Source organism: Entelurus aequoreus, linkage group LG10, assembly GCF_033978785.1.
Source record: "Entelurus aequoreus isolate RoL-2023_Sb linkage group LG10, RoL_Eaeq_v1.1, whole genome shotgun sequence".
Lineage (NCBI taxonomy): Eukaryota > Metazoa > Chordata > Actinopteri > Syngnathiformes > Syngnathidae > Entelurus > Entelurus aequoreus.
This window is the reverse complement of record NC_084740.1, coordinates 73432813-73455183: the sequence shown is the minus strand read 5'-3', so window position 1 is coordinate 73455183 and position 22371 is coordinate 73432813. Positions and strand designations below refer to the sequence as shown.

The window sequence follows — 22371 nt, the reverse complement described above, 5'->3', positions numbered from 1 at the left end:
TGCCGGACGGTCAAGATCACCATCCTGGGCGACGAGGGCGTTCCCATCCAGGTGGACGGCGAGGCGTGGATCCAGCCGCCTGGAGTCATCAAGCTCCAGCACAAGAACAGAGCCCAGATGCTCACCAGAGACCGGGTGAGCAAACGCCGTCTTCTGCTGCCGTGCTTCTGGAACACGGTGGCATTGCCTCCTCTGCCGCCCCCCTGCAGGCCTTCGAGAACACGCTCAAGTCGTGGGAGGACAAGCTGAAGTACGACAAGCCTCCCCTGCGGCCTCACCTCTACTCGCAGCAGTCTGTGGACCTGGCCTCGGAGGAGGAGGCCGCCGTGGTGCAGCTGTGCGCCCGCGCCGCAGAGGAGCTCATCACCAGGTCACTAGCATACCACACAGTAGATCCTTGCTATTTCAAATGTACAGTCACACAACTTAACGTCTTGTCGATAGGGATGGCTACCGACTTCGGAACCTTTTAGGCGCCCGTCGGTACCACCGGGTATAGAACGGTGCCATATATCAATCAGACAAACTTCCTCGAAGTAACGTTGCAATTTTCAACACCGCCAAATAGGGGTGTAACGGTTCACAAACATTTCGGTTCGGTACGTACCTCGGTTTAGAGGTCACGGTTCGGGTCATTTTCGGTACAGTAAGAAAACAACAAAATATACATTTTTGGGTTATTTATTTACCAAATTTGCAAAATCTTCCACCAAAAATATCTTTCTTAGTGGAATATTTGATGTGAAGTAATGGGAACCTTGGATAGGTCAATAATTCATAATAGCATTGATTTTTAGAGATGTCCGATAATATGTAAAATCGGAAATTATCGGTATCGTTTTTTTAAATTATCTGTATCGTTTTTTTTTGTTTTTTTGTTTTTTTAAATCAACATAAAAAACACAAAATACACTTACAATTAATGCACCAAACCAAACCTCCCTCCCCCATTTACACTCATTCACACAAAAGGGTTGTTTCTTTCTGTTATTAATATTCTGCTTCCTACATTATATATCAATATATATCAATACAGTCTGCAAGGGATACAGTCCGTAAGCACACATGATTGTGCGTGCTGCTGGTCCACTAATAGTACTAACCTTTAACAGTTAATTTGACTCATTTTCATTCATTACTAGTTTCTATGTAACTGTTTTTATATTGTTTTACTTTCTTTTTTATTCAAGAATTTTTTTTAAATTTATTTATCTTATTTTATAATTTTTTTAAAAAAGGACAAATTAGGCATAATAATGTGTTAATTCCACGACTGTATATATTGGTAGCGGTTGATATCGGTATCTGTAATTAAGAGTTGGACAATAACGGAATATCGGATATCGGCAAAAAGCCATTATCGGACGTCCCTATTGATTTTGATTCAATATTATGTTTTGAGCAATTACAGTTTGAAAGAAAAAAATACAGCTTTGTTTTATTAGTCAACATTGCAACTTTTTCTAAATTACATTTAACCTTTAAGCTTTTTTATTTCACTTTTGTTATGTTTTTGTTTATTTTAATAGTATTTTTAGAATGTGCCGTGGGCCTTTAAAACATTAGCTGTGGGCATACTTGCCAACCCTACCGTTTTTAGCGGGAGAATCCCGGTATTCAGCGCCTCTCCCGACAACCTCCCGGCAGAGATTTTCTCCCGACAAACTCCCGGTATTCAGCCGGAGCTGGAGGCCACGCCCCCTCCAGCTCAATGCAGACCTGAGACTGAGTGGGGACAGCCTGTTCTCACGTCCGCTTTCCCACAATATAAACAGCTTGCCTGCCCAATGAACGGAGAAGTTAAACAGGACAATACTGCCATCTAATGGATAGCCACCGGAACACTGAAATTCAAGTTTTTTTTCGTTTTTTCTATGTAAATAAAATATATATATATATATATATATATATATATATATATATATATATATATATATATATATATATATATATATATATATATATATATATAATTCACTGAAAGTCAAGTATTTCATACATATACACATATATATATATATATGAAATATATATGAAATACTCGAGTTGGTGAATTCTAGCTGTAAATAACCACGCCCCCAACCTAGCATGCCGTGTGTTGTGCCTCTGTGTGCATTGTTTACACAACGTGCGTTACGCTACTTAATATGTCCGTATGGAAACTCATTCGGTACACCTCCGAACCAAATCTGGACCCCCGTACCGGAACCCCCGTACCGAAACGGTTCAATACAAATACACGTACCGTTACACCCCTGCCGCCAAAGCAAGTATGCTTTATAGAAAACGTGCAAACGTAAAATAACACTTCCAAAATGCACTAGCTTGATGCTAATTTACATTGGATTTGCCATAGACAGGCTACTATTAGCATTCGCGATATTATATGGCGATTTCAACACCTCCAAATTTGGTAGAAAATAAAAGATGAATGTTACAATCCAACAGCTGTTGTGTAATAAGCATATGACTTCCAGTATAAACACTTTGTAGGGCGCAACATAACACATTCAGCTTGCTGGAAAAAAGCTAGTTCTGAGTTAGACAACACACCATAGATACAGCACTGCCATCTAATGTCTTGGAAGTGCAACTGCATTGAGACTCATGTAATGTAAACAAGATCTAAAAACTGGACAGCACAGTTATTATAATCAGCTCATTTTTCAATGTTACTCTAAAAAACTAAATGTTATCATCAAACAATTAATATTTAATAAAACATTCACAGTATTGATTCCCCTGTACTGGGAATCGGTACCGAATCAGTACAAATGTGAACGGAAAGCATCTTCCTTCTGGTCAAAGTTGAGTGAGTTGTGAGACAGCGCCCTCTGCTGGATTCATACCTGTAGCACCATTCCCCCCCCCCAGCCATTGAACTGCTTTCTACAGACGTTACCGTTAAAAAGTAATTATTTTTACCATTTGAAGCAGAAAAAGCACCAACAGGCGAGGATCTACTGGATCTATTTGTATTAACGATTGTTTTCCAAAGGCAAGTGACTGACCTTCACGTCTGTGTTGGCACTGCAGGATATGCGAGGCCGCTAAGACCAACGGGCTCTTAGAGCAGGAGCTGGCACACGCCGTCAACGCTGCGTCGCACGCCATCAACAAGACGCACCCCAAGTTCCCTGAGGTAAAAAAAAATTAGATAGCCACCTTTTAAAATGATACACAAATATTCTTAACAGGTTGTCACAAGAATGTGTTTACAAAAATAATAATTTCAAAATAAGCACTTGGCAGGTTTCAGAGCTTGATTTCATTCTGTGGTTCCAGTCTATAATATTTGAATACAATGATGATTGTTGTTTATAATGTACCGTATTTTTCGGACTATAAGTCGCAGTTTTTTTCATAGTTTGGCCGGGGGTGCGACTTATACTCAGGAGCGACTTATGTGTGAAATGATTAACACATTAGCGTAATATATCAAATAATATTATTTAGCTCATTCACGTAAGAGACTAGACCAGGGGTCACCAACGCGGTGCCCGCGGGCACCAGGTAGCCCGTAAGGACCAGATGAGTAGCCCGCCGGCCTGTTCTAAAAATAGCTCAAATAGCAGCACTTACCAGTGAGCTGCCTCTATTTTTTAAATTTGATTTATTTACTAGCAAGCTGGTCTCGCTTTGCCCGACATTTTTAATTCTAAGAGAGACAAAACTCAAATAGAATTTGAAAATCCAAGAAAATATTTTAAAGACTTGGTCTTCACTTGTTTAAATAAATTCATAATTTTTTTTACTTTGCTTCTTATAACTTTCAGAAAGACAATTTTAGAGAAAAAATACAACCTTAAAAATGATTTTAGGATTTTTAAACACATATACCTTTTTACCTTTTAAATTCCTTCCTCTCCTTTCCTGACAATTTAAATCAATGTTCAAGTACATTTATTTTTTTTATTGTAAAGAATAATAAATACATTTTGATTTAATTCTTAATTTTAGCTTCTGTTTTTTCGACGAAGAATATTTGTGAAATATTTCTTCAAACTTATTATGATTAAAATTCAAAAAAATGATTCTGGCAAATCTAGAAAATCTGTAAAATCAAATGTAAATCTTATTTCAAAGTCTTTTGAATTTCTTTTAAAATTTTTGTTCTGGAAAATCTAGAAGAAATAATGATTTGTCTTTGTTAGAAATATAGCTTGGTCCAATTTGTTATATATTCTAACAAAGTGTAGATTGGATTTTAACCTATTTAAAATATGTCATCAAAATTCTAAAATTAATCTTAATCAGGAAAAATTACTAATGATGTTCCATAAATTATTTTTTTAAATTTTTCTCTTCTTTTTTTCGGTTGAATTTTGAATTTTAAAGAGTCGAAATTGAAGATAAACTATGTTTCAAAATTTAATTGTCATTTTTTTCGTGTTTTCTCCTCTTTTAAACCGTTCAATTAAGTGTAAATATCATTAATTATTAATAATAACATAGAGTTAAAGGTAAATTGAGCAAATTGGCTATTTCTGGCAATTTATTTAAGTGTGTATCAAACTGGTAGCCCTTCGCATTAATCAGTACCCAAGAAGTAGCTCTTGGTTTCAAAAAGGTTGGTGACCCCTGGACTAGACGTATAAGATTTCATGGGATTTAGCGATTAGGAGTGACAGATTGTTTGGTAAACGTATAGCATGTTCTATATGTTATAGTTATTTGAATGACTCTTACCATAATATGTTACGTTAACATACCAGGCACATTCTCAGTTGGTTATTTATGCCTCATATAACGTACACTTATTCAGCCTGTTGTTCACTATTCTTTATTTAAAATTGCCTTTCAAATGTCTATTCTTGGTGTTGGCTTTTATCAAATACATTTCCCCTAAAAATGCGACTTATACTCCGGTGCGACTTAACGAATGAATGAAATAAGTTTATTTTGGTCATATAAACAACCATCAACCATTTTGTGTGACCAGTTTAAGAGTTGTACTCATATAACAATCATACACATTTACACACAAAAAGAAAAGAAAAGAAAAAGCATGACCGAAAAAGGAATAGGCTGAAGCCAAGGCTTATATTTGCCTATCCTATAACTTCACTGAAAATAAGATTACCTGGAACATCAACGTCAAAAAAAAAAAAAAAAATCAATGGGATGAAAGTAATCGTTGCTATATTTTATAATTTTCAATTATTTCACCTTTCAATGTTTTCTTAAACCTTAAAAAGAACTACATGTCTTCAGCTCATCACTGAGCTTGTTCCACTATTTAACTCCTAAAACTGAAATACATTTGTATTTTATATTCCTTCTTGCTTTACCTATTTCAAAAATCAATATCCCCCGTAAATTATAGTTTTCACCTCTTAATTGAAAAGAATACAAGCAGGAAGGCTGTTGTTCTTTACTCGAAACATCATTTCCATTGTTTTTAAAAACACAATATCTGAAAATTGTAACACATTAGAACTTATAAATAATGGATTGGTATGTTCATAGTAGCACGCTTTGTGTATTATTCTAGTGACCCTTTTTTGAAGTTGAATTATTGGGTCTACGTTTGTTTTATAAACATTTCCCCAAACTTCAACACAATATGTTAAATATGGAAAAAGAAAAGAATGATATAATATATGCAGACATTTCTTATTCAGCATGTGTTTTACTTTATAAAGAATAGCAATGGATTTGGATATTTTTCCCTTCATATATTTAATATGCGGTTTCCAACATAATTTACGATCAATTATTATTCCCAAGAATTTACTTACTGTATATATGTTTTTTCCCTTCTTTATTATGCATTTTCGGCAGGTGCGAATTATACTCCGAAAAATACGGTACATATATCAATGGTACTGACTTTTTAAGTATTTCTTTTTTATTTTCAAAAAATCCCTCCCGTGAAAAAGGATTTCTGCATAGAAAATGACACTAAAAATAATTTCAAAAATCCAAACTAAAGCTTTTTTTTTTTTTAAATTTCTTTAATTGTGTGAATGCTCCAAAACGTTCACACATGTTTTTTTCTACACCAAAACTTCAAACTGTTCAGCCTATTCGGGAATCGCGGGCTTTCCCTTGACAAATTCCCAGAATTTCAGGTTTTCCGGGACATTTTTCCCATTCAAAATGAATTGGCCATTTTTCAAACTTCCACCATTTCCACATTTTTCAAACCATTCCACCTTCAACACATTCCACCATCCTGGACATTCGAACTATCATTTTTCCAGGTTAAAAGAAATTCCAGGAATTCATAGAATTCCCTTTTTTCAAACCCTTTTTTCTGGCGACTACTCCTCCCACATTTTTCAACCCACTTCAACCTTTTAGTCAGGACAAAAAAACAAAGTTGTTTTTCAAACTGGAAAAATTCCCAGTTTTCCCGAAATTCCTGGAATTCCTTAATACTATTTCTCAATTAAAAATGTTATTACTTCAACATTTCTCGACCGATTTGAACAATTCCAACACCAACCATTTGAACTCATTCAAAACATTCAAGTTTTCTAACATTTTCCCCAAAAAGTCCCGCTTTTCCCGAAATTCCCAAATTTCCATGAATCGACAGGCGGATCGGTGCGGCGTCTTCAGTAATGCGGACGCTGTATCGATCCGTTGTGGTGAAGAAGGAGCTGAGCCGGAATGCAAAGCTCTCAATTTACCGGTCGATCTACGTTCCCATCCTCACCTATGGTCATGAGCTTTGGGTTATGACCGAAAGGACAAGATCACGGGTACAAGCGGCCCAAATGAGTTTCCTCCGCCGGGTGGCGGGGCTCTCCCTTAGAGATAGGGTGAGAAGCTCTGCCATCCGGGGGGAGGCTCAAAGTAAAGCCGCTGCTCCTCCACATCGAGAGGAGCCAGTTGAGGTGGTTCGGGCATCTGGTCAGAATGCCACCCGAACGCCTCCCTAGGGAGGTGTTTAGGGCACGTCCGACCGGTAGGAGACCACGGGGAAGACCCAGGACACGTTGGGAAGACTATGTCTCCCGGCTGGCCTGGGAACGCCTCGGGATCCCCCGGGAAGAGCTGGACGAAGTGGCTGGGGAGAGGGAAGTCTGGGTTTCTCTGCTTAGGCTGCTGCCCCCGCGACCCGACCTCGGATAAGCGGAAGAAGATGGATGGATGGATGGATTCCCATTGAAATGAAAGGGAAATGTTTCAAAGTTCTACAATTCCCACATTTTTCATCTGATTCAAACCGTTCCAAATCCAAAATATTCAGCCTGTTCAAAATGGTGTGCTCTCAAACAATTTTTAAAAAATTCCGGGATTTCCAAGAATTCCAAGTAAAGTAAAAATTAAATTTTCCCCATTCAAAATGAATTTTAAATGTTTTAAACTCCCACAATTCCCACATTTTTCAACCAATTCAAACCATTCTAACATCAACTTATTCCACTCATCTAACTAACACTTTCCCAAGTTCCAAGCCAAATTGCGTTTTTCCTGGAAATTCAAACCATTTCAACATTCAAACTATTCTTACATTCATACTACATTCTGTCAGCATTTAATAATAATAATAATAATACCTGGGATTTATATAGCGCTTTTCTAAGTACCCAAAGTCGCTTTACATGTTTTTCTGAACCCATCATTCATTCACACCTGGTGGTGGTAAGCTACTTTCATAGCCACAGCTGCCCTGGGGTAGACTGACGGAAGCGTGGCTGCAATTTGAGCCTACGGCCCCTCCGACCGCCACCTATCATTCATCATTCCTTTCACCGGTGTAAGCGGCACCGGGGGCAAAGGGTGAAGTGTCCTGCCCAAGGACACAACGGAAGCGATTTTTTTAGATGGTAAGAGGCAGGGAGCGAACCTGCAACCCTCAGGTTTCTGGCACGGTTGCTCTACCCACTACGCCACGCCGCCCCATTCAAATACCTTCATGATCACATGGATCTGCCCTAAAACTGATATGAGACAGTGTAAACACGTTGTAGGGCGCAACATAACACATTCAGCTACTTCCTAGTTAGACAACATGGCGCACAGTACTGCCGTCTAGGGATGTCCGATAATATCGGACTGCCGATATTATCGGCCGATATATGCTTAAAAATGTAATATCGGAAATTATCGGTATCGGTTTCAAAAAGTAAAATGTATGACTTTTTAAAACGCCGCTGTGTACACGGACGTAGGGAGAAGTACAGAGCGCCAATAAATCTTGAAGGCACTGCCTTTGCGTGCCGGCCCAGTCACATAATATCTACGGCTTTTGACACACTCACAAGTGAATGCAATGCATACTTGGTCAACAGCCATACAGGTCACACTGAGGGTGGCCGTTTAAACTTATCGCCACCTATCATTCATCATTTATTTCACCGGCGTGAGCGGCACCGGGGGCAAAGGGTGAAGTGTCCTGCCCAAGGACACAACGGCAGCCATTTTTTAGATGGTAAGAGGCGGGGAGCGAACCTGCAACCCTCAGGTTTCTGGCACGGTTCCTCTACCCACTACGCCACAACGCCCCATTTAAATACCTTCATGATCACATGGATCTGCCCTAAAACTGATATGAGACAGTGTAAACACGTTGTAGGGCGCAACATAACACATTCAGCTACTTCCTAGTTAGACAACATGGCACACAGTACTGCCGTCTAGGGATGTCCGATAATATCGGACTGCCGATAATATCGGACTGCCGATATTATCGGCCGATATATGCTTAAAAATGTAATATCGGAAATTATCGGTATTGGTTTCAAAAAGTAAAATGTATGACTTTTTAAAACGCCGCTGTGTACACGGACGTAGGGAGAAGTACAGAGTGCCAATAAACCTTGAAGGCACTGCCTTTGTGTGCCGGCCCAGTCACATAATATCTACGGCTTTTCACACACTCACAAGTGAATGCAATGCATACTTGGTCAACAGCCATACAGGTCACACTGAGGGTGGTCGTTTAAACCTATCGCCACCTATCATTCATCATTCATGTGAAGTGTCCTGCCCAAGGACACAACGGCAGCCATTTTTTAGATGGTAAGAGGCGGGGAGCGAACCTGCAACCCTCAGGTTTCTGGCACGGTTGCTCTACCCACTACGCCACGCCGCCCCATTTCAGTTGAACTTCAGCATTGGAGCATTCACACCTCATCTAGTTTACTATGGCAGGATTTCACTGGCTTTCTTCCTGATTGTCGCGGCCTAAATAGCCTGAATCGACGGAAGCTTTTTCAGAAAGCAGCGGCAAAAGTTTTGGGATTTTGTTATCGGTGTTTGAAGAGTTCCTTGTAACCTTAACCTCAAAAAGCACAGGAAAAAACACCCTGCACTGATCTTTTACTCGTTTTATTGCACACAGACTTCAAAGTAGACACTAGATGGCGGTAAAAGCACAAACTCGGAGCTCATTGTCAAATTACTGTACTGTTCAATTTTGGTGCCGTACACCTCAAGAGTCATACAATGCAGTTTCGACATATGCTAACTGTTAGCAACAATTGTGGTTTGTCTGGTCCAGAGTCTGTCCAGGAACACGGCCATCGAGGTGGCCAGCACCGTCAAGGCTCTGTACAACGAGACTGAGTCGCTTCTGGTGGGTCGCGTCTCTCTGGTGAGTCATCAAGGCTTTCCTTTCCTCTCCCACATCCACCCAATGAATGTGCAACGAGGGCAACTTCCCCCCTGTAGCAACTGGACCCACCGGAGGAGGAGGAGCTGTCCGCCGCGCTGCAGAGTCTGGAGCTGGCACTGGGCAAACTGGGAGAGATCCAGTGGCTCTACCACATCCTGCAGCCCAACGACGAGGAGGTGAGCGCCACATGAGAGACGCCGCCCGGCGAGCTTCTGCATGCGAGGCGTGCGAGTGGGCGGGCGAGCTAAACGAAAGGCTATAGGTTGACTGTGCTTGTGCACCAGGACCCCTCTCTGGGTTACGGCAAGAGGAACAGTCGCGGCGGCGTCTTTCGCATAGTGCCCAAGTTCAAGAAGGAGAAGGCGGCCAAGAAGACCAGCCCTCAGTCAGGTGAGGCCACGCCCACTTCCTACAGCAGCCCCCTTTGGTGGGAGACAAGAAGTCGGCGGCTTCTGGCCCTCACCGTGCAAAAACACTGGACAAAAGTATTGGGACACGTGGCAGGAAGTGAAATGTAATATTATTTATGTAACCACAGCTTCTTTTTCTTCCATTTAAAAACAACATGCCTATTTTGTGAGCTCGGAGGTTTGCTCCTGCTGTAACCATGAGAGGCGTGGCCAGACAATGAAGGGACTTAAAACACTTCCCAGGGGAACACCACGGGAATGATTGATACAGGGTTAAAAACCAGGGTTTAAACCCCCTTACATGTAATCAGTGCTGTGTGATTAAAGGCCTACTGAAAGCCACTACTACCGACCACGCAGTCTGATAGTTTATATATCAATGATGAAATCTTAACATTATAACACATGCCAATACGGCCGGGTTAACTTATAAAGTGACATTTTAAATTTGCCGCTAAACTTCCGGTTCGAAACGCCTCTGAGGATGACGTATGCGCGTGACGTAGCCCGGCGAACACGGGTATGCCTTCCACATTGAAGCCAATACGAAAAAGCTCTGTTTTCATTTCATAATTCCACAGTATTCTGGACATCTGTGTTCGTGAATCTGTTGCAATCATGTTCATTGCATTATGGAGAAGGAAGCTGAGCAAGCAAAGAAGAAAGTTGTCGGTGCGAAATGGACGTATTTTTCGAACGTAGTCAGCAACAACAGTACACAGCCGGCGCTTCTTTGTTTACATTCCCGAAAGATGCAGTCAAGATGGAAGAACTCGGATAACAGAGACTCTAACCAGGAGGACTTTTGACTTCGATACACAGACGCCTGTAGAGAACTGGGACAACACAGACTCTTACCAGGATTACTTTGATTTGGATGACAAAGACGCAGACGTGCTACTGTGAGTATGCAGCTTTGGCTTCTAAACATTTGATCGCTTGACCGTATGTGCGCAACTTTTTTTTGCGTATGTACGTAACTTTTTTAAAATATATAAGCTTTATGAACCTTGGGTTAGGTGAACGGTCTTTTGGGCTGAGTGATTGTGTGTGTTGATCAGGTGTTTGAATTGTATTGGCGTGTTCTATGGAGCTAGGAGCTAGCATAGGAGCTAGGAGCTAGCATAACAAACACGCAGGTGTTTTTATGCAGGATTAATTTGTGGCATGTTAAATATAAGCCTGGTTGTGTTGTGGCTAATAGAATATATATATGTCTTGTGTTTATTTACTATTGTAGTCATTCCCAGCTGAATATCAGGTCACCCCCGGCTCTCACAGCATCTTCCCTATCTGAATAGCTTCAACTCCCCACTAGTCCTTCACTTGCACTTTACTCATCCACAAATCTTTCATCCTCGCTCAAATTAATGGGGAAATTGTCGCTTTCTCGGTCCGAATCTCTCTCACTTCATGCGGCCATCATTGTAAACAATAGGGAACTTTGCGTATATGTTCAACTGACTACGTCACGCTACTTCCGGTAGGGGCAAGCCTTTTTTTTTATCAGATACCAAAAGTTGCAATCTTTATCGTCGTTGTTCTCTACTAAATCCTTTCAGCAAAAATATGGCAATATCGCGAAATGATCAAGTATGACACATAGAATAGATCTGCTATCCCCGTTTAAATAAAAAAAATTCATTTCAGTAGGCCTTTAACATTGCAACACATGCCAATACGGCCGGGTTAACTTATAAAGTGACATTTGAAATTTCCCGGGAAACTTCCGCTTGAAAACGTCGCGGTATGATGACGTATGCGCGTGACGTCACGAGGTCAAGGGAAGTGTTTGGACCCAATTCAAATACCTCTGTTTTCTTCGACAAAATTCTGGACATCTGTGTTGGTGAATCTTTTGCAATTTGTTTAATGGACAATGAAGACTGCAAATAAGAAAGTTGTAGGTGCGATCGGTGTATTAGCGGCTGGCTGTAGCAACACCAACACCAGGAGGTTGTGTTGTGTTTTGAGCAGGATAGCAGACGCACTACGGTGAGTACAGCTTTGGCTTCCAAACATTTGATCGCTTGCCCGTACGTGCGTGTCGATATGTGCATGTCACGTACGTAACTTTGGGGAAATATATGTTTCTTGCCGACTCTGATGGCGGCCGGGGTGTCGTCAAAAGCGTACAACGCCCGCCGCCGCATCTAAGTTAGCTTCTATTTTTTTAGCTTCGCCAAGCTTAAAATTATTAACCGTGTATTTACATGTTCATGGTTTAATAGTATTGTTGATCTTCTGTCTATCCTTCCAGTCAGGGTTTTTTAAAATTTTGTTTCTATCTGCATTTGAGTCTGCTATCACGTTAGCCCCGTAGCTAAGTTAGCTTCTATTTTTTTAGCTTCGCCAGGCTTAAAATTATTAACCGTGTATTTACATGTTCATGGTTTAATAGTATTGTTGATCTTCTGTCCATCCTTCCAGTCAGGGTTTTTTTTTATTTAGTTTCTATCTGCATTTGAGACTGATGCTATCACGTTAGCCCCGTAGCTAAGTTAGCTTCTATTTTTTTTAGCTTCGCCAGGCTTAAAATTATTAACCGTGTATTTACATGTTCATGGTTTAATAGTATTGTTGATCTTCTGTCTATCCTTCCAGTCAGGGTTTTTTTTAATTTAGTTTCTATCTGCATTTGAGACTGATGCTATCACGTTAGCCCCGTAGCTAAGTTAGCTTCTATTTTTTTTAGCTTCGCCAGGCTTAAAATTATTAACCGTGTATTTACATGTTCATGGTTTAATAGTATTGTTGATCTTCTGTCTATCCTTCCAGTCAGGGTTTTTCAAATTTTGTTTCTATCTGCATTTGAGTCTGCTATCACGTTAGCCCCGTAGCTAAGTTAGCTTCTATTTTTTTAGCTTCGCCAGGCTTAAAATTATTAACCGTGTATTTACATGTTCAGTCACTGTGAATGTCCATTTCGCGTTCTCGACTCTCATTTTCAAGAGGATATAGTATCCGAGGTGGTTTAAAATACAAATCCGTGATCCACAATAGAAAAAGGAGAGAGTGTGGAATCCAATGAGCCAGCTTGTACCTAAGTTACGGTCAGAGCGAAAAAAGATACACCCCGCACTACACTGTAGTCCTTCACTCTAAAGTTCTTCATCCACGAATCTTTCATCTTTTCGCTCAAATTAATGGGGTAATCGTCGCTTTCTCGGTCCGAATGTCTCTCGCTCCGTTGTAAACAAAGCGGAATTGTGAGGAATCCTTTGTCTTGTGACGTCACGCTACTTCCGGTAGGGGCAAGGTTTGTTTTTATCAGATACCAAAAGTTGCGATCTTTATCGTCGTTGTTCTATACTAAATCCTTTCAGCAAAAATATGGCAATATCGCGAAATGATCAAGTATGACACATAGAATGGATCTGCTATTCCCGTTTGAATAAAAAAAAATCATTTCAGTAGGCCTTTAAGGATGTAACGATACACAGAATAACGATAAACCACGGTAAAACTCCCGATGGTTAGTATTAGCATGAAGTCGTGATTGCTAACCACACTTGCGAGATAGCGCGAGCTGGCTTAAATACCTTCATGATCACATGAATCCGCCCTAAAACTGATATGAGACAGTGTAAACACGTTGTAGGGCGCAACATAACACATTCAGCTACTTCCTAGTTAGAGAACATGGCACACAGTACTGCCGTCTAGGGCGGTGTTTTTCAACCTTTTTTGAGCCAAGGCACATTTTTTGCATTGAAAAAATCCGGAGGCACACCACCAGCAGAAATCTTTAAACAACAAAACTCAGTTGACAGTAAAAAGTCGTTGTCGCAATTGTTGGATATGATTTTAAACCATAACCAAGCATGCATCAATATAGCTCTTGTCTCAAAGTAAGTGTACTGTCACATCACGCCCTGACTTATTAAGAGTTTGTTGCTGTTTTCCTGTGTGTAGTGTTTTAGTTCTTGTCTTGCGCTCCTATTTTGGTGGCTTTTTCTCTTTTTTTGGTATTTTCCTGTAGCAGTTTCATGTCTTCCTTTGAGCAATATTTCCCGCATCTACTTTGTTTTAGCGATTATATATTTCAGTTGTTCATTGTTGATTGTCATGTCATGTTCGGATGTACTTACTGCTCCACAGTAAGTCTTTGCTGTCGTCCAGCATTCTGTTTTCATTTACTTTGTAGCCAGTTCAGTTTTAGTTTCGTTCTGCGTAGCCTTCCCTAAGCTTCAATGTCTTTTCTTATTGGCACTCACCTTTTGTTTATTTTTGGTTTAAGCATTAGATACCTTTTTACCATACGCTGCCTCCCGCTGTTCCCGACATCTACAAAGCAATTAGCTACCGGCCGCCACCTACTGATATGGAAGAGTATTACACGGTTACTCTGCCGAGCTCTAGACAGCACCGACACTCAACAACAACACATCATTTGCAGATTATAATTACTGGTTTGCAAAAAAATATTTCTAACCCAAATAGGTGAAATGAGATAATCTCCCACGGCACACCAGACTGTATCTCACGGCACGCTAGTGTGCCGCGGCACAGTGGTTGAAAAACACTGGTCTAGGGATGTCCGATAATATCGGACTGCCGATATTATCGGCCGATATATGCTTTAAAATGTAATATCGGAAATTATCGGTATCGGTTTCAAAAAGTAAAATGTATGACTTTTTAAAACGCCGCTGTGTACACGGACGTAGGGAGAAGTACAGAACGCCAATAAACCTTAAAGGCACTGCCTTTGCGTGCCGGCCCAGTCACATAATATCTACGGCTTTTCACACACACAAGTGAATGCAAGGCATACTTGGTCAACAGCCATACAGGTCACACTGAGGGTGACCGTATAAACAACTTTAACACTGTTACAAATATGCGCCACACTGTGAACCCACACCAAACAAGCATGACAAACACATTTCGGGAGAACATCCGCACCGTAACACAACATAAACACAACAGAACAAATACTCAGAACCCCTTGCAGCACTAACTCTTCCAGGACGCTACAATATACACCCCCCTCTACCGTCCCCCCCACACCTTAAACCCGCACCCCCCCGCACCCCTCAACCCCGCCCACCTCAATCTCCTCATGCTCTCTCAGGGAGAGGCAAAAAATAATGCGCTTTGTGACTTCAATAATAAATATGGCAGTGCCATGTTGGCATTTTTTTCCCATAACTTGAGTTGATTTATTTTGGAAAACCTTGTTACATTGTTTAATGCATCCAGCGGGGCATCACAACAAAATTAGGCATAATAATGTGTTAATTCCATGACTGTATATGTCGGTATCGGTTGATATCGGAATCGGTAATTAAGAGTTGGACAATATCGGAAATCGGCAAAAAAGCCATTATCGTACATCTCTAGTCTCCACTCTTCCAAAATGCGCGAGCTTGGATTTGTCCTAGACTGGCTACTGTCAGCATTAGCGATTTTACATGGCGATTTTAACACCCCAACATTTGGTAATGAAAAGTACAACTGAGATGAATGTTACAATCAAACAGCTGGTGTGTAATAAGCGCAATGCTTACAGTGTAAACATGTTGTAGGGCGCAACATAACACATTCAGCTACTTCCTAGTTGTCATGATCCGAGGTCCGGATCATGTCTTGTTTAGTTATGTTCTGTTAGTTTTGGGACTCCACTAGTTCCTGTTTGCGCTTCCTTGTTTGTTTTGTCACCATGGCGACTCATTAGTTTCACCTGCCTCATTTGTCCGGATCACACCTGTCGCTAATCATGAGATTATTATTTAAACCTGTGGTTGTCAGTTAGTCGGTCTGGCGACATTGTTCTGTTCTGACTTGTTTCATGCCATAGTTCATGCTTGTATTCATGTGTTTGCTTTGTTCATACTGCTCGTTCCATGCCTTGCCAAGTAAGTTTTGTTTGTTCATGCCACAGTTAGCGAGTTTTTGTTTCATGTCCATAGTTCACGCTAAGTGTTAGTTTTTTATTCCTACGCTAAGTTGTGCCTTCGTCTTGTACGCCTTTTGTTTGTCCCTCTTTGAAAGTCAAGATTAAATAATGTTCCTACCTTCAAGCCTTGTCCGGTATAGTCCGATTGCATCCCGGGAGAACAAATCTCGCAGTAAGCTGCGAAAAACCCCTCCACCTGACACTAGTTAGACAACATAGCATACACAGTACTGCCATCTAATGTCTTGGAAGTGTAACCGCATTGCAAATGAGACAAATGTAATAATAAAAGAAGATATAACAACTGGACAGCATTAAATCAGCTCATTTTTAAATGTTACATTAAAAAGTACAATTTCATTATTAAACTATTGGTACCGTTGAGTTCCAGTATCGATTCCCAGGTACTGGCAAATGGCACTGTATAGTACCAATCCCTAATCGTGATGTAAAATGATCTATATTGGGATAAATATGTTTCTCCATATCGCAACTATTATTATTGAGGATTTGGCAAAAGCAGGTATTAATTCTTGTGAGCGTGCAGTATGACTAGAAAAGACACACACACGCTAACGTTAGCTCACCTCGTTGCTGCAGCATTGACTCTCGGCTCAGTTTCTCCCGCCGCCCTCAGTCTCCTCTTGGATAAACGTGTCTGGAGAAGTAAACGCAGGAGAACCTTGTGAGCCGCACATCTTTGTTGTGTTCAACGCGGCTGTCGTTACGTTTGAGCCGTGCTGTTCAGAAAAGCCACCTTTGTAGCATCCATGTTTTTTGTGTTATTACCTGCTCGCCAGCAGGATTAGCCTTTGCTGGCTAATATGCTAATGTTAGCGTTAGAGATGGGGGACCTACCGTATGTTCCGCACTATAAGGCGCACCGGATTATAAGGCGCACCTTCAAAGAATAGCCTATTTCAAAACTGTGTTCATATATAAGGCGCACCGCATTATAAGGCGCATAGAATAGACCAGGGGTCACCAACGCGGTGCCCGCGGGCACCAGGTAGCCCGTAAGGACCAGATGAGTCGCCCGCTGGCCTGTTCTAAAAATAGCTCAAATAGCAGCACTTACCAGCGAGCTGCCTCTATTTTTTAAATTTTATTTATTTACTAGCAAGCTAGTTTCGCTTTGCCCGACATTTTTAATTCTAAGAGAGACAAAACTCAAAATAAAATTTTAAAATCCAAGAAAATATTTTTAAAGACTTGGTCTTCACTTGTTTAAATAAATTCATTATTTTTTTTACTTTGCTTCTTATAACTTTCAGAAAGACAATTTTAGAGAAAAAATACAACCTTAAAAATGATTTTAGGATTTTTAAACACATATACCTTTTGACCTTTTAAATTCCTTCCTCTTCTTTCCTGACAATTCAAATCAATGTTCAAGTAAATTTATTTATTTTTATTGTAAAGAATAATAAATACATTTTAATTTAATTCTTCATTTTAGCTTCTGTTTTTTCGACGAAGAATATTTGTGAAATATTTCTTCAAACTTATTATGATTAAAATTCAAAAAAATTATTCTGGCAAATCTAGAAAATCTGTAGAATCAAATTTAAATCTTATTTCAAAGTCTTTTGAATTTCTTTTAAAAATTTTGTTCTGGAAAATCTAGAGGAAATAATGATTTGTCTTTGTTAGAAATATAGCTTGGTCCAATTTGTTATATATTCTAACAAAGTGTAGATTGGATTTTAACCTATTTAAAACATGTCATCAAAATTCTAAAATTAATCTTAATCAGGAAAAAATTACTAATGATGTTCCATAAATTATTTTTTTAATTTTTTCAAAAAGATTCGAATTAGCTAGTTTGTCTCTTCTTTTTTTCGGTTGAATTTTGAATTTTAAAGAGTCGAAATTGAAGATAAACTATGTTTCAAAATTTAATTGTCATTTTTTTCCGTGTTTTCTCCTCTTTTAAACCGTTCAATTAAGTGTAAATATCATTAATTATTAATAATAACATAGAGTTAAAGGTAAATTGAGCAAATTGGCTATTTCTGGCAATTTATTTAAGTGTGTATCAAACTGGTAGCCCTTCGCATTAATCACTACCCAAGAAGTAGCTCTTGGTTTCAAAAAGGTTGGTGACCCCTGGAATAGACGCTACAGTAGGAGCTGGGGTTACGTTATGCATCCATTAGATGAGTGGTTCTTAACCTTGTTGGAGGTACCGAACCCCACTAGTTTCATATGCGCATTCACCGAACCCTTCTTTAGTGAAATTTTTTTTTTTTTTTTCAAATTCAAGACAAAGTTATGTTTTTTTACTGGTGCACAAAATGAAGCGTGCATGAACATCACCTTGTTCAAACAACAAAACCAAAACAGTGCATAAACTCACAACAATTTACACACCTGCAAATCAGATGGAAAATTGTTTGGGGGTATCCATAATACGCCGATAGGGAGAAGTTTTTATTTTCACGATGAGTTGGGTGTGTCTTGATCTCCGCGGAAGAGGCTCCGCCGAACCCCTGAGGCCGACTCACCGAACCCGTAAGGTTCCATCGAACCCAGGTTAAGAACCACTGCATTAGATGGCGCTGCGCTAAAGGGAATGTCAACAAAACAAATAGTGATTGTACTGACACTTCTACTTGCTGCTCTCTGTTCAACAACCCACTGTTCCAGTTTGTCCTCCAACTGTAGCCATCTCGCTTTGTTCCCTCGGAAACTCTGTTTAGTCTTCTTTACTTGGCGCAGGTCATCATGTTGCTCCCTCCGCTTCCGCACCATTGATTCGTTAAAGGCCTACTGAAATGATTTTTTTAAATTTAAACGGGAATAGCAGATCCATTCTATGTGTCATACTTGATCATTTTGCGATATTGCCATATTTTTGCTGAAAGGATTTAGTAGAGAAAATTGACGATAAAGTTCGCAACTTTTGCTCGCTGATAAAAAAAAGCCTTGCCTGTACCGGAAGTAGCGTGACGTCACAGGAGCTAGTATTCCTCACATTTTTCCTTTGTTTACAATGGAGCGAGAGAGATTCGGAGCGACAAAGCGACGATTACCCCATTAATTTGAGCGAGGATGAGAGATTTGTGGATGAGGAACGTTAGAGTGAAGAGCTAGAGGCAGTGCAGGATGTATCTTTTTTCGCTCTGACCGTAACTTAGGTACAAGCTGGCTCATTGGATTCCACACTCTCTCCTTTTTCTGTTGTGGATCACGGATTTGTATTTTAAACCACCTCGGATACTATATCCTCTTGAAAATGAGAGTCGAGCACGCGAAATGGACATTCAAAGTGACTTTTATCTCCACGACAATACATCGGTGGCACACTTAGCTACTGAGCTAACGTGATAGTATCGGGCTCAAATGCAGATAGAAACAAAATAAATAAAACCCTGACTGGAAGGATAGACAGAAGATCAACAATACTATTAAACCATGTACATGTAACTACACGGTTACATCAACAGCCATGCTCACCTGCGTTCCAGCGCTCGACGGCGCGACGAAGGACTTCACCCATCATCGACGAAGCTCTTTAGCATGAGCTAACGTGATAGCATCTGTCTCAAATGCAGATAGAAACAAAATAAATAAACCCCTGACTGGAAGGATAGACAGAAGATCAACAATACTATTAAACCATGTACATGTAACTACACGGTTAAAAATTCTCAGCCTGGTAAAGCTTAACAATGCTGTTGCTAACGACGCTAAGGCTAATTTAGCAACTTAGCAACCGGACCTCACAGAGCTATGATAAAAACATTAGCGCTCCACCTACGCCAGCCAGCCCTCATCTTCCCATCAACAGCCGTGCTCACCTGCGTTCCAGCGTTCGACGGCGCGACGAAGGACTTCATCCGTGGGTTTGGCGGCTAGCATCGGCTAGGCGTCTGCTAAGTAAGTAGTCCTTGTTGTGTTGCTGCAGCCAGCCGCTAATACACCGATCGATCCCACCTACAACGTTCTTCTTTGCAGCCTCCATTGTTCATTAAACAAATTGCAAAAGATTCACCAACACAGATGTCCAGAATACTGTGGAATTATGAAATGAAAACAGAGCTTTTTCTACGGGCTCCGAATACTTCCCTTGCCCTCGTGACGTCACACGCATACGTCAGCATAATAAAACGTTTTTAACCGGAAGTGTGGCGGGAAATTTAAAATTGCACTTTATAAGTTAACGCGGCCGTATTGGCATGTGTTGCAATGTTAAGATTTCCTCATTGATATATAAACTATCAGACTGCGTGGTCGGTAGTAGTGGCTTTCAGTAGGCCTTTATTGTTCAATTCTCTCGCTGCTGCTCTATTCCCGTGTTCTACTGCGTGACTGATCGCCTTGAGTTTAAACTCTGCGTCGTAAGCGTGTCTCTTAATAGGAGCCATTTTGGGGTCTTTACATAAAGTTTAGGTCTCGAAACTACGGGACTTCATTTTCCCCCTTAGAAGAAGAAGTTCTTCTATGGTAAGCAGCCGTAGAAGGGGGAAAATGAAGTCGGCTACCGTAGTTGCGAGACCTGTTGTGGCTCAATATTGGTCCATATATAAGGCGCACCGGATTATAAGGCTTTTGAGGAAATTGGAGGTTTTTAGGTGCGCCTTATAGTGCGGAAAATACGGTATTGTCCTTTTGTTTGTGTGGAGCACATTTTGGCATACTTGCCAACCCTCCCGTTTTTAGCGGGAGAATCCCGTTATTCAGCGCCTCTCCCGACAACCTCCCGGCAGAGATTTTCTCCCGACAAACTCCCGGTATTCAGCCGGAGCTGGAGGCCACGCCCCCTCCGGCTCAATGCGGACCTGAGTGGGGACAGCCTGTTCTCACGTCCGCTTTCCCAGCAGCTTGCCTGCCCAATGACGTCATAACATCTACGGCTTTTAGAGAGTAGAGTGCACAACAAGGAGAGAGAGTTCTTGGTTTCTTCTGTGGGTTTATTGTTAGGCGGTTTCATTAACGTCCTCCCAGCGCGGTACCAACACACAGCAACAGCAGTCACGTTTAGTCTACCGTAAAGCAGTTCGTCTGCCGTAAACAGCAATGTTGTGACACTCTTAAACAGGACAATACTGCCATCTACTGGATAGCCTGCAGAACACTGAAATTCAAGTATGTCTTTTATTTATATGTATAATAAAATTAAAAAAATATATATATATAGCTAGAATTCACTGAAATTCAAGTATTTCATACATATATATATACATATATATATATATATATATATATATATATATATATATATATATATATATATATATATATATATATATATATATATATATATATATATATATATATGTATGAAATATTTGATTTGGTGAATTCTAGCTGTAAATATACTCTCCTCTTAACCACGCCCCGATATTGGAGGTCTCAAGGTTGGCAAGTATGCATTTTGGTCTATGAAGGAAATGTAAGAGCGCAGACCAAAGTGACTCCAACACCCAAACAAACTCAGGGTCAAGTTTTTTTTGTACTTTTGTGGTCATAAAACTGCTTCTGGTCCAACTAAGAAATCAGAAATTAGCTTAGCAAGATGAGCTCTGCTATATTTCTGCCTCCCTCATTTGCTGAAAACTCCTCTTACTTTCAGTCCTGTTACTCAAATTAGTCATTTACGACTTGGGAACCTTGTGATAACAATAAAACTTGCTTGACATAGACCAACACATATTTTGAGTAGCTCAATATGTGAATGATCACGTTTAGAGTTTATGAAGGAAATGTAAGAGCGCAGACCAAAGTGACTCCAACACCCAAACAAACTCAGGGTCAAGTTTTTTTTGTATTTTTGTGGTCATAAAACTGCTTCTGGTCAAACTAGGAAGATGAGGGACCTATTGTCCTTTTGCTTGCTTGGAGCACATTTTGGTCTATGGAGGAAATGTAAGAGCGCAGACAAAAGTGACTCCAACACCCAAACAAACTCAGGGGCAAGTTTTTTTTGTACTTTTGTGGTCATAAAACTGCTTCTGGTCCAACTAGGACAGGGGTCGGCAACCCAAAATGTTGAAAGAGCCATATTAGAGAGCCATATAAAGAGCCAAAAATACAAAAACAAATCTGTCTGGAGCCGCAACAAATTAAAAGCCATATTACATACAGATAGTGTGTCATGAGATATACATTGAATTGAGATGACTTAAAGGAAACTAAATTAGCTCAAATATAGCTACAAATGAGGCATAATGATGCCATATGTACATACAGCTAGCCTAAATAGCATGTTAGCATCGATTAGCTTGCAGTCATGCAGTGACCAAATATGTCTGATTAGCACTCCACACAAGTCAATAACATCAACAAAACTCACCTTTGTGCATTCACGCACAACATTAAAAGTTTGGTGGACAAGGACAGAAAAAGAAGTGGCATAAAACACGTCCTAGAAAGTCGGAGAAAGTTACACATTTAAACAAACTAAGGTGAGTTCAAGGACCGCCAAAATTAGCAGGACAAAACGGCGCTCGCCAAATACTCGAATCAGTGAAGCATGTTTAGTA

The 22371-nt window shown here is 40.3% G+C and overlaps 1 protein-coding gene and 1 long non-coding RNA gene across 7 annotated transcripts in view; one reads left to right on the top strand and one right to left on the bottom strand.

Moving 5' to 3' along the window:
- dgkh (diacylglycerol kinase, eta) overlaps positions 1–22371 on the top strand; it is a 259098-nt gene that overhangs the window by 220324 nt on the left and 16403 nt on the right. For all 6 annotated transcript variants that reach the window (XM_062061650.1, XM_062061649.1, XM_062061655.1 and 3 more), the window contains 6 exons: positions 1–135; positions 210–370; positions 3037–3142; positions 9458–9550; positions 9628–9747; positions 9856–9961. In XM_062061650.1, the coding sequence (XP_061917634.1) occupies positions 1–135; positions 210–370; positions 3037–3142; positions 9458–9550; positions 9628–9747; positions 9856–9961 (721 nt within the window). The remainder of the gene's footprint in view (positions 136–209; positions 371–3036; positions 3143–9457; positions 9551–9627; positions 9748–9855; positions 9962–22371) is intronic.
- LOC133659035 (uncharacterized) lies at positions 33–22299 on the bottom strand. Its single transcript, XR_009827589.1, has 4 exons — positions 22182–22299; positions 16471–16541; positions 3012–3137; positions 33–374 (listed from the first exon to the last, which is right to left on the bottom strand). It is a non-coding gene; the product is annotated as an uncharacterized LOC133659035 (long non-coding RNA).